The 11,378-nt window shown below is 51.2% G+C and overlaps 1 protein-coding gene across 1 annotated transcript; it reads left to right on the top strand.

Annotated features, from left to right (window-relative positions):
- Positions 1 to 5,084: 5,084 nt before the first annotated feature.
- Positions 5,085 to 11,138, top strand: LOC110260743 (uncharacterized). The gene is made up of 4 exons (XM_085024879.1): positions 5,085 to 5,508; positions 5,571 to 5,970; positions 6,247 to 6,375; positions 6,517 to 11,138. Exons 1-4 carry the CDS (start codon positions 5,085 to 5,087, stop codon positions 6,635 to 6,637), a joined length of 1,074 nt encoding a protein of 357 aa, XP_084881005.1. The 3' UTR covers positions 6,638 to 11,138.
- Positions 11,139 to 11,378: the final 240 nt, after the last annotated feature.

Here is an 11,378-nt window from a genome sequence, read left to right as displayed (position 1 = left end):
CAACTCCAATACAACCCATAGCCTGGGAACCGCCATATGCCATGGGTATGGCCCTAAAAAAGCAAAAAAAATATATATAGATAGATAGATAGATACACACACACACACACACACTAGGTCTGGTTCTTTTTTCTCTGTTTCTCTAATGTCCCTATACCTAATTCAAATTAGCAACAGTTAGGAGTTCCCACTGTGGCACAGTAGGTTAATGATCTGGCATTTTCTCTGTAGTGGCTCGGGTTACTGCTGAGGCATGGTTTCAATCCTTGGCCCAGTGCAGTGTGTACAGGATCCAGTTTTACTGCAGCTGTGGTACAGGGTGGTGTAGGTTGCAACAAGGGCTAGGATTTGATTCCTGGCCTGGGAATTTCCACATGCCATGGATTCAGTCAAAAAAAGAAAAAAGAAAATCATCACCAGTTATTCAGTAAATCCTATATGAGCCATCACTTTGTCTTTCTCTCTGTATATGTTAGTATTTTTCCATCTGGTCTTGGAGCTAGAGGGCTTCACTTGTACACTCAAGTAGTCAGACTTAAAAGTCACAGTTGGCAAGCTATGTCAGTGGCCCAAAATATAACTGCCAACACAACAGACATCAATAATGCCTTAGCTTTTCTTCTGTCCTTGGAGATATACTCTGGAAATTCTAAGAAATCTACATCTTTTGTTTTGTTTCATTTTGGGGTTTTTTTGTTGTTGTTTATTCAGTGTTGCACTCACAACATAGGGAAGTTCCTAGGCTAGGGGTTGAATCAGAGCTGCAGCTGCTGGCCTATGCCACAGCAATAGCAACGCCAGATCCTAGCCACAGCTCATGGCAACTCTGGGCCTTTAACCCACGGAGCAAGGTTGAGGATCAATCCCACATCCTCATGGATACTAGTCAGATTCTTAACCTACCAAGCCACAACGGGAACTCCTTCAGTATCTTTTTTCCAAATTTAAGATACATATTTTTCTCCAAAGCAAACAAATAAGACTCAATATCACTAGCATCTGGATGAACAAGAGTACTGCAAAAGGACTCTGTGAATAAGAAGGTAGCTGTTAGTTGAGATACAGGTTCTGACGGAAGAGACTGCCTGACAGGGTGACCAAAGATCAAAAGGAGAGGAACACTTTCCATCACCAAGTTCTTCGATCCTTGTTCCATACTTTATGGATGTAGACAACTCAAATCAGAGCTCCCATGAACAGATTCCCAGACAACCTCCTGGGGGACCTAGAGGACCACCAAATAGACCCCCTCCTAATGGTGAAAACGAAGGTGATGGACCTTCATAGGGAACAGCCCCACAATGTCACAGACCTCCACAGAGACCCCCACCACAAGGTCATAGACCTCACCATGGATCACCCCTAGAAGGTCATGGACATCCTCAGGGACCACCCACACTAGGTCATGGACCTGCACAGGAACCAATCAAAGAAGGTCAGGGGCCTCCTCAGGACCACACCCACCAGGTCAAGGATATCGACAGGGACCACCCCACAAGGTAATGGACCTGATCAGGGACCAAACCCATCAGGACATGGACCTCCACAGGGACTACCCCACTAGGTCATGAACCTCCAGAGAGACCAGCACAACAAGGTCATGGACTATATCAAGAACCACCACCTAAGGTGATGGAACTATGCATGGATAACCAGAAAAAGGTGATGGACCTCTGCAAAGACCACCGTCACAAGGTTATGGACCTCAAACAAGAACCAGCCCAATCAGGACAACATCAAAATTATCATCAGCATCACCATCCTCCTCCACCTCCTCCTGAGAACACCACAGACCACCCCCACCCAGGGGGGAAACCATAAAGGCCCGCCCAGGACAGCCACCCCGGTAATCTGGAACTCAGTGACAGGGAGGATCGAGGGCCCTAAGCCTTACAGGTCTGAAACTTTAATGTGTCACGGAATCAACCAGAAACAGCTTGAAACTGCACAGGCCTGGATACCAGTTCTAATGACTTCTATTCCGTTCCCTGCTAGAGAGTAGCAAGCCTGCATATTTTTGACAGACCGGCCAGGGCGATTCTGACTGTAAGAACCATGGCCCCCAAACTGCCTCTTCCCCGATGACTACCTTCTTCATGTGGGCTGGTAATGAGCAAGTAGAGCAGTGTCTGCCTTTCGTCCTCTCCTCTCCTCCTCCTCCTCCTCCTCCTCCTCCTCAGGCTCAATGCCTTCCCATCTCAGGTTTCCAGCTGACCAGGCCTATCAGGTCCAGCGGTGCTGCCAATGACACCTTAGCTTTCATCCTGGTCGGTGTTTTCCAGGTCTTTTAAATATTTCCTATTACATTCATTTACATTCAAGGGAACAGAAAAGAGAACCAAAAACAAAGATATGAGGCCAAATTGCAAAGGCAGATCACATCTTCCCTCCCCACAAGCTTCCCCCAAAGCCACCACAGTCAAGTCTTGTGAACAACCCTTGGAAGCGCTTAGGCCTCTATAAATACCTACCCTCTTCTTTGATCCACAAGTGCTCTCATACTTCATATGCAGCCCTATACGCTGCTCACTTCAAATTACTTATTTCGCAGAACACGTCCATGTCGTTGCCCAGAGCCACAGGGATCAAGTTGGCCCCTCTCCCTTTTCTTTTCAAGTCTACCCCAGCCCATCGCCTGGCTGTGCCATGATCCCTTTAAGCAAACCGCCATCAGTGGACACTTAGGCTGGATGCAGGCTTTTGCTGCTATAGGATAGGTTCCAGTGAATAGTTCTGTAAAGACGTACTAAGAATCATCCACAGCACTCAAGAGCTAAAGAACTTCAGAAGAATCTTTTTCATTCATCTTGCAAGCAACAATTTTGAGCCCACTCTCTGTTAGCTGCATACAAACCATACACAAAGAGGAATTAGGAAGGAATGGAGAGGAGGAAGAAGAAGAGAGAGAGAAGATGGGCTCTCACCGACCTCCCTTCAATTGCCAATTACCGGTAGGGACAAGGAACCACCGGCCAAACCGCTCTGAACTTCCTTTTTTGTTTGTTTCAGACAATGAGTAGGGAGACACCTGTCCTTCAGAAGGCCATGACATTGGAACGAGGCAAGCTATCTTCAATTTACCAATAAAACAATCAGCCAGCCTCCCGTTTCTAAGCGCCATGTGTCGTTCTGGGTGTTTGCGAGTCTGGGATGTGAGGGCCACGAACACAGCATAGGAACGTCCGAGACCCCTTCTTATGGATGTTTCTAGCAGGCTTCCTCCAGGAACACTTTCCTGGAAAACGTTTCTGCTTTGCTTTTTGATTCGGGGACAGGAACAGATCTCTCCAGGCTGTCTACCTCCTTGCCAATGACATCTTTATGCACAAGCCAGCTGCGAGTCAAAAAGCTCCATTGTTTCTCACCTCCCCTGGATTCCACACCAAGAACGCAGTGCTTTTCATCATTTTCAGACCTTTTCCTGAGAGTCTGAAAATGTGAGGGAAACAAGGAAAGACTGCAAAGGTGAAGCAGGTGCTCAACCCAAGGGAAGAATCCTTAAGATGGCCAAAATAACTGATCCTCTTTGCTAGGGAAGGAAGCTTGCTTCTAGGTTCCTTCTCCCTCAAACCCACTCATCCCCATTTTCTGTTTCTGATTCACTGCCCAAGTCTCTCCCTGCCTAGATCCCCCACCACTCTCGAAGGAAACCTGAGGGTACTTCATGAACGAGGCAGCATGCCATATGTTAAAAAGCCAGCAGGAATTTGGAGTCCTTCGGACATCAGCTTCTAGCCTCTCTGTTTTTTGTTCGCACTGCATTTTTAGCAAGCTCCTTCGACTCTCAGAGCCTCAGGTTCCTCACCCATAAAATGAGGATATTCATAATAATAATATCTACCCTAGAAGACACAGAGTATTGAGGTAGCATACAGAAAAGCCCTGCAGAGATCGCCTTCAGCACTTCCTAATTATGACGACAGGGAAGAACCATAGACATAACATTGCTAACAAATTAAAGGCTCCTAAATGAAAACTGTTCAGACTGCATTCCCAAAATATCAGACAACAATATTCTCTGACAATGCGTCTTACAAGTTTTAAAAAGAAAGGGAAAACAGTCACTCTGTCTATTTTTTTGTTTGTTTGTTTGTTTGTTTGTTTTTTAAGAGCATCTTCTGGTGTCTTTGTTTCCTGGGGCAATACTTGCTCCATCACGACACACTGCTAACTCCTCCCTCCCTTTTCTCACAAACTTGGGAAGAGTTCCTGGCCTAACAGACACATTTACAATGGACACGAGGAAATCAGCATTTAAAAAGAAACCTGCCAGGGAGGTTGTTAACATGGGGAGCAAAAGTATATTTGGGTTGCACCTGGCACTTCCATCTGTCTTCGCGCCCGCGAACCCGGTGAAGGGAACACAGGGCGCGGGCGCAGCCGGGTCCCTGCCCCCGACACTCCGCCAGTGATGAAAATCTCCTCGGGACACCTCCATGGTGGCACAGAGCCCATCCCCAAGCATCCCTGGGAAACTCTGACAACCCGCATAGCCTGGCAGGAAGGGATCTGAGGAACACTCCTTCAGAGCTAGAACCATCCTCCCTCCAGGGCTTGTCAGTCAGTGTTCTTCCCTTGAATGATTTTAACTTCTTACACACTATGTCACACAACTAACTCCAACTGAGCCAGCAGGTGGCCGAAACAAAGTTAACTGCACCAAAGAGACTGCCCTTAAACTTGATTCTCCAGTAGTGCATGTTTAAATCTAGTTCAAAACTTCATACGCTGTTGACTGTCGCTTTGAACTGAGAGACTTCCAAGCCTGACTTTGGTATCCACCAAGTGAAACAAGAAATTTCAGCTTTCTGTCCTCAAACTGCTCCCTCTGGTCTCCCTTTCCTCTAGAGATACAAATGCACTTCGCCTAATTTGGACAAGTCTTTTTGTAAAGAAATTCTTTTCCGCTTTCTACTTTCTTTCTCTAACTTCTGTCTCGGCGCCGTGCCCCTCGGGCAGACGTGAGGGGTTCTGGGCACAGGCTGTGGCTGTGGTCCACATGGCAACCGCACCCCTGAGAGGAGCAGCGGCTGGGGGGTCCCACACTCAAGGCTCCCTCTCTGCTCGCTAGAGGAGGCTTTCTCATGAGAAAGGCGCCTCGCGCCCCACACAGCGTCTCCCCAGCGGGTCCACCAAGGCACTTCCGGAGATGCCAGTTCGTGGCTGGGCCGTGGCCTGCAGTTCGGGTACCAGTGGGGCCAACGTTCGCCTTTGTGGGCAACAGGGAAACGCTTGCGCAGCCTCAGGGACACCCGCCCGCCTCACCTGGGCACTTTCCTGGAGGCGCACAGAGCCTCCTTCCCGTCGCCGGGCCGCCGCCGCCGCCGCAGCCATCCCTCGTGCGCGCGCCCGCGAACCCGATGAAGGGAACCCAGGGCGCGGGCGCAGCCAAGTCGGTGCCCCCGACACGCCGCGCGAAGGAGCACGACGAGGCAACCCCCGCCTCCACCCCCAGGGTCACCCTTCCCCTCTCCACCCCCAGAGCGCGGCCCGCGGAGCCCCCGCACCGTGAGGGGGATCCCCCGGCGCTCGCAGGAGCGGGAAACGGCGCCAGCGGGCAGGCGCCTGAGGCAGGGCCCTCGAGCCCGGCAGGGGAAACCGCCCTGGGACGGGCAAGGCGCGCTCCCGCCCCGAGCGCGGCGCGGGGCGGCGCGCGAAGCCCCCTCCCCCGCCCGGGCCGCGGGGCGGGCCTCCGGCGAGCCGCGCGCCCAGGCGGCCAGGCCTGAGGCTTGCCCCTTGGGGAGGGCCGAGGCCGCTGGACCCGTGGGGCACCGGCGGGAGAAGCAGGGCGGCACACGTTGCGCACCCCCGCCTGCCACACACCACCGCCCGGCCGGCGGCAGAGGCGCGAGCCCCGGGGCGGAACCCGAAGGGCCGACCCTCTCGCCAGCCAGCCGTGTCCATGCCTCTTCTGGCGCGTTTTAGGTCCGGCCCGGGAGAGCCGGGCCTCCCCACGTCCTACTACAACCGGCAAGTGTTTCTGCGTTTTGTTCTTCCTCAAGACGTATTACTTTTTGAAACTGCTTTATTGGGGAAGAGTGATTTACAGTGTCGCCCTAGCCTCGCGGGTTTACAGCAAAGTGAATCATACACCTACGTGGTCTTAGGACCTGTTGTCAGTGGTGCTCCCAAGCTCTGACCAGGAGACCCTCGTGTGTTCTGCTCGCTGAAAGTGGCAGAAAGCACCAAGTGCCCCCTAAGCCGGCTTGCAAGAAAATGGCCTGAGATATCTACTCTCCTTTGCAGCCCTCCTACCCCCAACCGCACCCACTCAGAGCAGCTCCAGTCCAATTGGTCTGTGACAGAAAAAGAGGCTCCCAAAGGGGCAGAAGGGGACTCCTGTTGCAGCCCCTCCTCCAGCTTCAGAAAGTCAAGGTAACAGAATTTGGCAGAAGGACCATCAGTTGGTGGACAAAAATCTGTGCTTTCTTATCAAAGGAAGTCCAAAACTCTTTGGGTCTGGCAGGAATGTCTCAAATGTTGTGGGTCACAATTTGTATCTTTTCTTGCCCCCAGAACATTTTGGTTCCAGAGGCAAGAACCCCAACGAAAATTCGCTGATGCGGAAAAGGGGAAAGGGAACATGCACATAACAGAGAGGTCCAATATGCGTGGATTTAATGGCTCCGTGTTATGAGAAGGCTTTAACGCCTCCGTCTTCCCATGCGGCTGCCAGGATGACTGCGTATGAGCTCCGTATGCCGTCCCCGCATCTTCACGGCTCACTCAGATATGAAATCTCTGGAAGACAGTGACCAGGGAGGCTCCAGTCAATGCCAGCTGCTCAGCCGATGCCTGGGAGTAAAGCTAAGTATTATGGTGGGCCCAGACCTATACCAAGCTCGGTGGCCTGGGGTTTGGGCACCTATGATGGGGAGCTTTAATGGGATGCCACATCTTGAAGTACTTTCCCCGGAGACAAGGATGTGGGCAGGCTGCCCCCCAAATCAACATGTCCTATGGTTTCAGCACTGACAATCCCCCACGCTTTCACTTGTTGTTGTTGTTGCCGTTCTCTCTTGTATTATTTTGTTCCACTTTGGATGGAGCCAGGATTCTAAACCCTTCTCCTCATGCGCCCTTCTTTCCTGGAACTTGTTTAACTCAAAATGTTCTGTCTTTCAGATCCTATCTACAAGTTCCCTATGAGCAAGGATGCAATTCATCTGCTTCTGGGAACTTGAGCGTGCTTGAAATTACAGGAGGTCTCCTACTTCCCGATTGGGAGCTTTGGATTTTAAGTTCTTCGTTCGGTAAAGTATATTTCTGCAGACCATGGACTCCTCTTGACAGATAGCATTGGTGGTAGGGTGAACTGGGAAGCCAAATAACCCTTCATTTGTCAGAAAAGGGTAAAAAAAATAATCCATTCCTGAGTTGGCAACAACTATCATAGATAACAACAACGCTAGCACCTGACATCCTATGTGGTGACTCTAAGAGTAGAGGCCAACCTCCGGAAATAGATGCGTTGTCCTTAGGGAGTTCTCCCCTTTGAGTTTCTCCCAAGTGGTGTTGCTTTGAAAAGGACAAGAGAGTAACGAGGGGAGATTTGCTTGTCTGTTGCGGTACAGCAACTACCCCCACATTTAGCAGCTTGAGCCATCAGCATCCATTGGTTCATGATTTCGGTGGGTTCCCTGTCCAGGAGTGGATTGGATGGGTGACTGTGGCTCAGGGTTTGCAGGAGGTGGCAGTCAGGCCGTCCTCTAGGGCTGTCCTCTCAGGTTCCGCCAGAGGAAGACCTGCTTCCACACTCCCTCACGGTGGCACGTGGTCCTCAGTTCCTCACCACGTGGACCTCTTCATAGGCCCGATGCCCTCACAGCACACCAGCGAGCTTCCGGCTCACAGGGCCGGCTGCCCCCCGGAGCAAGCCATGCTGGGACAAAGCAGAAATGGAAGTCACCATCTTTCCGTAACCGTGTGTCACAAAGCACATCCCAGTACTTTTGGGCCTGGGGTAACCATAGAAGCCAGTCCAGTCCGCATTAATGGAAAGGGAAATCAGGTTCCCTCACTTGACAGGAGGAGTGTGCAGTAGTTTGGGGGCATATCTGTAAAACCAGGGCAGGAGGCTTTTGAGTTCCTTCATGTGGAATCACCCTATGGGTCTGTGATAAAAGTCGTTAGTCACATTATCGGCATCCAAGATTATTTTTCCAAAAGTGAAGCTGTAGCCACAGTGAACCTTAGGAAAGATTCAGAAAAGTCCCTTGAGCACCCACATTCCTGGACGTGGACCTTGTCCCTCCGCTTGGTATGGCCCTCACGACCCAGACAGCCCGCCTTAGCAGCCCGCGAAAGCTTAAGGTTTCCCCTTTAAGAGTCATAACAAGACTCGGAGCAGCACAGCTCACTTCTGTCGGGGAAAGATGGACTCTCCTAAAAGGAAAAGTGAAGAACATGGGATCTTGGGGACCCTGTGGAGAGGAGATGACATGGAGGGGGAAGATGGAATGTAGTTCTTGTCGGGGAACATACTGACAAAGCCCTAAGACTGCTAATCAAATTCCAGTTAAAATCTCTGTACACGCCGGCGTTCCCGTCGTGGCTCTGCAGTTAACGAATCTGACTAACGTTCATGGGGGCGCGGGTTCGACCCCGGCCTGGCTCAGTGGGTTGAGAATCCAGCGTTGCTGTGGCTGTGGTGTAGGCCGGCAGCTACAGTTCCCGTTTGACCCCTAGCCTGGGAACCTCCATAGGCCTCGGGTGTGGACCTAAAAAAACAACAACAACAACAACAACAACAACAACTCCGTGTACGTCCCATGTATGAGACTGTCCGTGAGAAAGCCCTCCGTTCTAAAATATTCTACTTTTAACCTATGCTGCCTCTAAGAAGAGCTCATGAGGCATGTGCCTTTTCTTTATGGTCTCAGTCAGGAGTCTTGTGACGGAATTTGGGAGAAAACCCACTTCCAACGGGTTTTCCACACATCTGAGAAGCACTGCTAGTTTCTGTGAGGTGATAGGTTCAGGCCATAGGCGCAAAAGCTCTGAACCTGACTGGAGGCTGCCAGGATAGAAGAGTGTGGTAAAGGAGGATATTTTTCTGAGAAGAACGTTCCTGCCTCTTTAGTTTACTTTACTTTTTATTTTAGTAGTTGTTGTTGTTGTCGTCAGTCCCCCACTTGCGCTGTCCTTTTCCTGAGAGCTGAGCGCTCCCATAACACCTCTGCTTGTCACTTTTCCCTTCCATAATCCCTGTGCAGAATGTGATCCTCCTCAGATGCACTTGCTCCTTGTGAGCATTGCAGGTAATCTGAGTTTCAAACATCCTTTCCCTGTTGTGTCATCGGAATTCTTAGTCCCTCCATCCTGGCCTGGGTTCCTCCTTGTTCCGTAGCCTCACCCAGTCCTGATGAGCCCAGTTTTTTCCATTCCTTAGGGAAACTCCCATGTGCATCTCACTTGGTAATTCAGACGTGGCAACCGGCTCCACATTTTTAGCTGAACTATGGACTCACCGGCTACAACCATAATTCTCTTACGATCAAAGGTATTCGAAGCTGCAAAAATACACAGAGGAGGACGTTTATTTTTGGCCTGGAAGCTTCAGAAATACTTGAAGAGCAAGGGTTTCCGGTCACAAAGAAATTCCCTGGGCCTAGGGACAGAGAAGAATGCCTCAGGGGAAAGCGATGGAGAGAAATGCATTTTAGGCTCTGTTAAGCTCCCACTACACCTGGCCCACACCCCACACCTATAGGATTTTGAGGTTTGCCAGAGGAAATATCAGTCTGTCCAAGACGCTTGGAAGAATGACGCCAAGGCTATCTGTGGATGGCCTTCAGCTGAAACCCTGTGCAGGAACCTGCTTGCCCAGCCAGAAGCTATGCAGTGGATGGGAAATGACTGAACAAAGACGATTGGACCAACGGTCCCTCTCTGCCCCCGTTGGCACAGTCTTTTCCCAGGTGAACGAGAGAGGTATGAACTGGCCTGGAAAATGGCCGAAGCAGAGAGACTGGACAGAGGCACACCATGGGATGGTGACAGGTTGCCTGACAAGCAGAACCAGCTAGAGCCTCAAAAGTCATCTTCGGTGCCATTGTGGGGCCAACCACTGGAGACCCGTGGGGAGATAAAGACAGAGCAGCAGATGACTCATAACCAGGCACACCCACCCGCCCTGGTGTCTTCAGGGACATTACCTGCCACGTGAGGAGGAAGGACCCTGAAATGCCTAAGTGTAGCCTCAGTTGACTAGAATTCAGCAGAGTCAGAGCGAGAGGTAGAGATTCAGGTGAAAGACGTTCAAGATTCAGAAGAAGATAGACGTTTCTCAGATGTGCGGTACACAGGAGTGATAGCCAGAGCACACAAGCAAAGCAGACACCAGGGGAACTACGCAGTAACCAACGTGAAAATGAATAAGGGTGACTACAGAGCAGGCACTCTGGCTGCTGTGAGAGACGGTCAGCGTGCTTCCCAGTGGCATCTGGCTTCTTGATCATCTTCTCAAGCCGACAGCTCCATGTCCGGGAATGTACTGGACCAGGCAAGACAAGGCTGAAGGCCCAAGGGTGAAAGTCAGGCTGGTGTCTGGGTGTATGCTGCTTTACTGCCTAGTCATCGTGAAAATTACGAAGCTCTGAGGTGGATGGTGGCCCTGGGGTCATCTGAGGCGTGCATGGCATCAATCCCCAGTGGCCTTTAACCGCGGCCTGCCTGGTGAACTGCGGAATCCGGAGAGGGCGGTTCCCCTCTTCCAGGATTTCAGAACCTCACTGATTCAGACTCGGCACCCCTAGCCGCCAACACACTGGAGCGGCCTTCGGGGAGGGGCTCCGACCCTTGCAGCGCCACTGTCGTGGCTAATGGTGCTGATCCCTCCACGAGGCCTTCTGACTGTCTGCCCTGTCTGTTCTTACAGCAGGTTAGCCCGCTGTGATTGATCCAGACACCTCGCTTTTTCGAATACAAAAAGTGCCTCCTTTATGAAACGCACTCAGGATTGCCAAAGAGCGGGGAGGGAGAAAACGAGGGAGGGTGAACACTCAGCCATGATCAAAAGGGGGGATGGGTACGGTGGGCTGGAGGGAACGGGACCTCGCGTCACGTTTGTGCCCCTCGCGGCAGGGTGAATTACTTTAGCAAGTTTAAGGATTTCCTCAGCCTGTGCAGCTCCTTCACGTTGGCTTATTCTCCTTGTTTCCCTAAAATTCCTAGAATCTCAGTCAAAGGTGTGAAAGTCATAACACCGTAGGTACACTGGTGCTGCAGAACCCAGGGAAGGGCAGGGACAGGCCCCTGGCTTGTGAATACGGTGGTCAGTGGGGAGGAGGAGGAGGCCCTGGCAGGTAGAAAAGGACAGAAACATTCTTTTCCGCAAGCAAAGGACGAAGCAGAAATGCTTTGTAGACATGCGGTCC

Source organism: Sus scrofa, chromosome 5 (genome assembly GCF_054392235.1).
Source record: "Sus scrofa isolate SSC_HxYL_T2T_F1_AM1 chromosome 5, Sscrofa_HxYL_maternal_Yorkshire_Landrace_v2.0, whole genome shotgun sequence".
Classification (NCBI taxonomy): domain Eukaryota; kingdom Metazoa; phylum Chordata; class Mammalia; order Artiodactyla; family Suidae; genus Sus; species Sus scrofa.
This window is presented reverse-complemented; position numbering and strand designations above follow the sequence as displayed.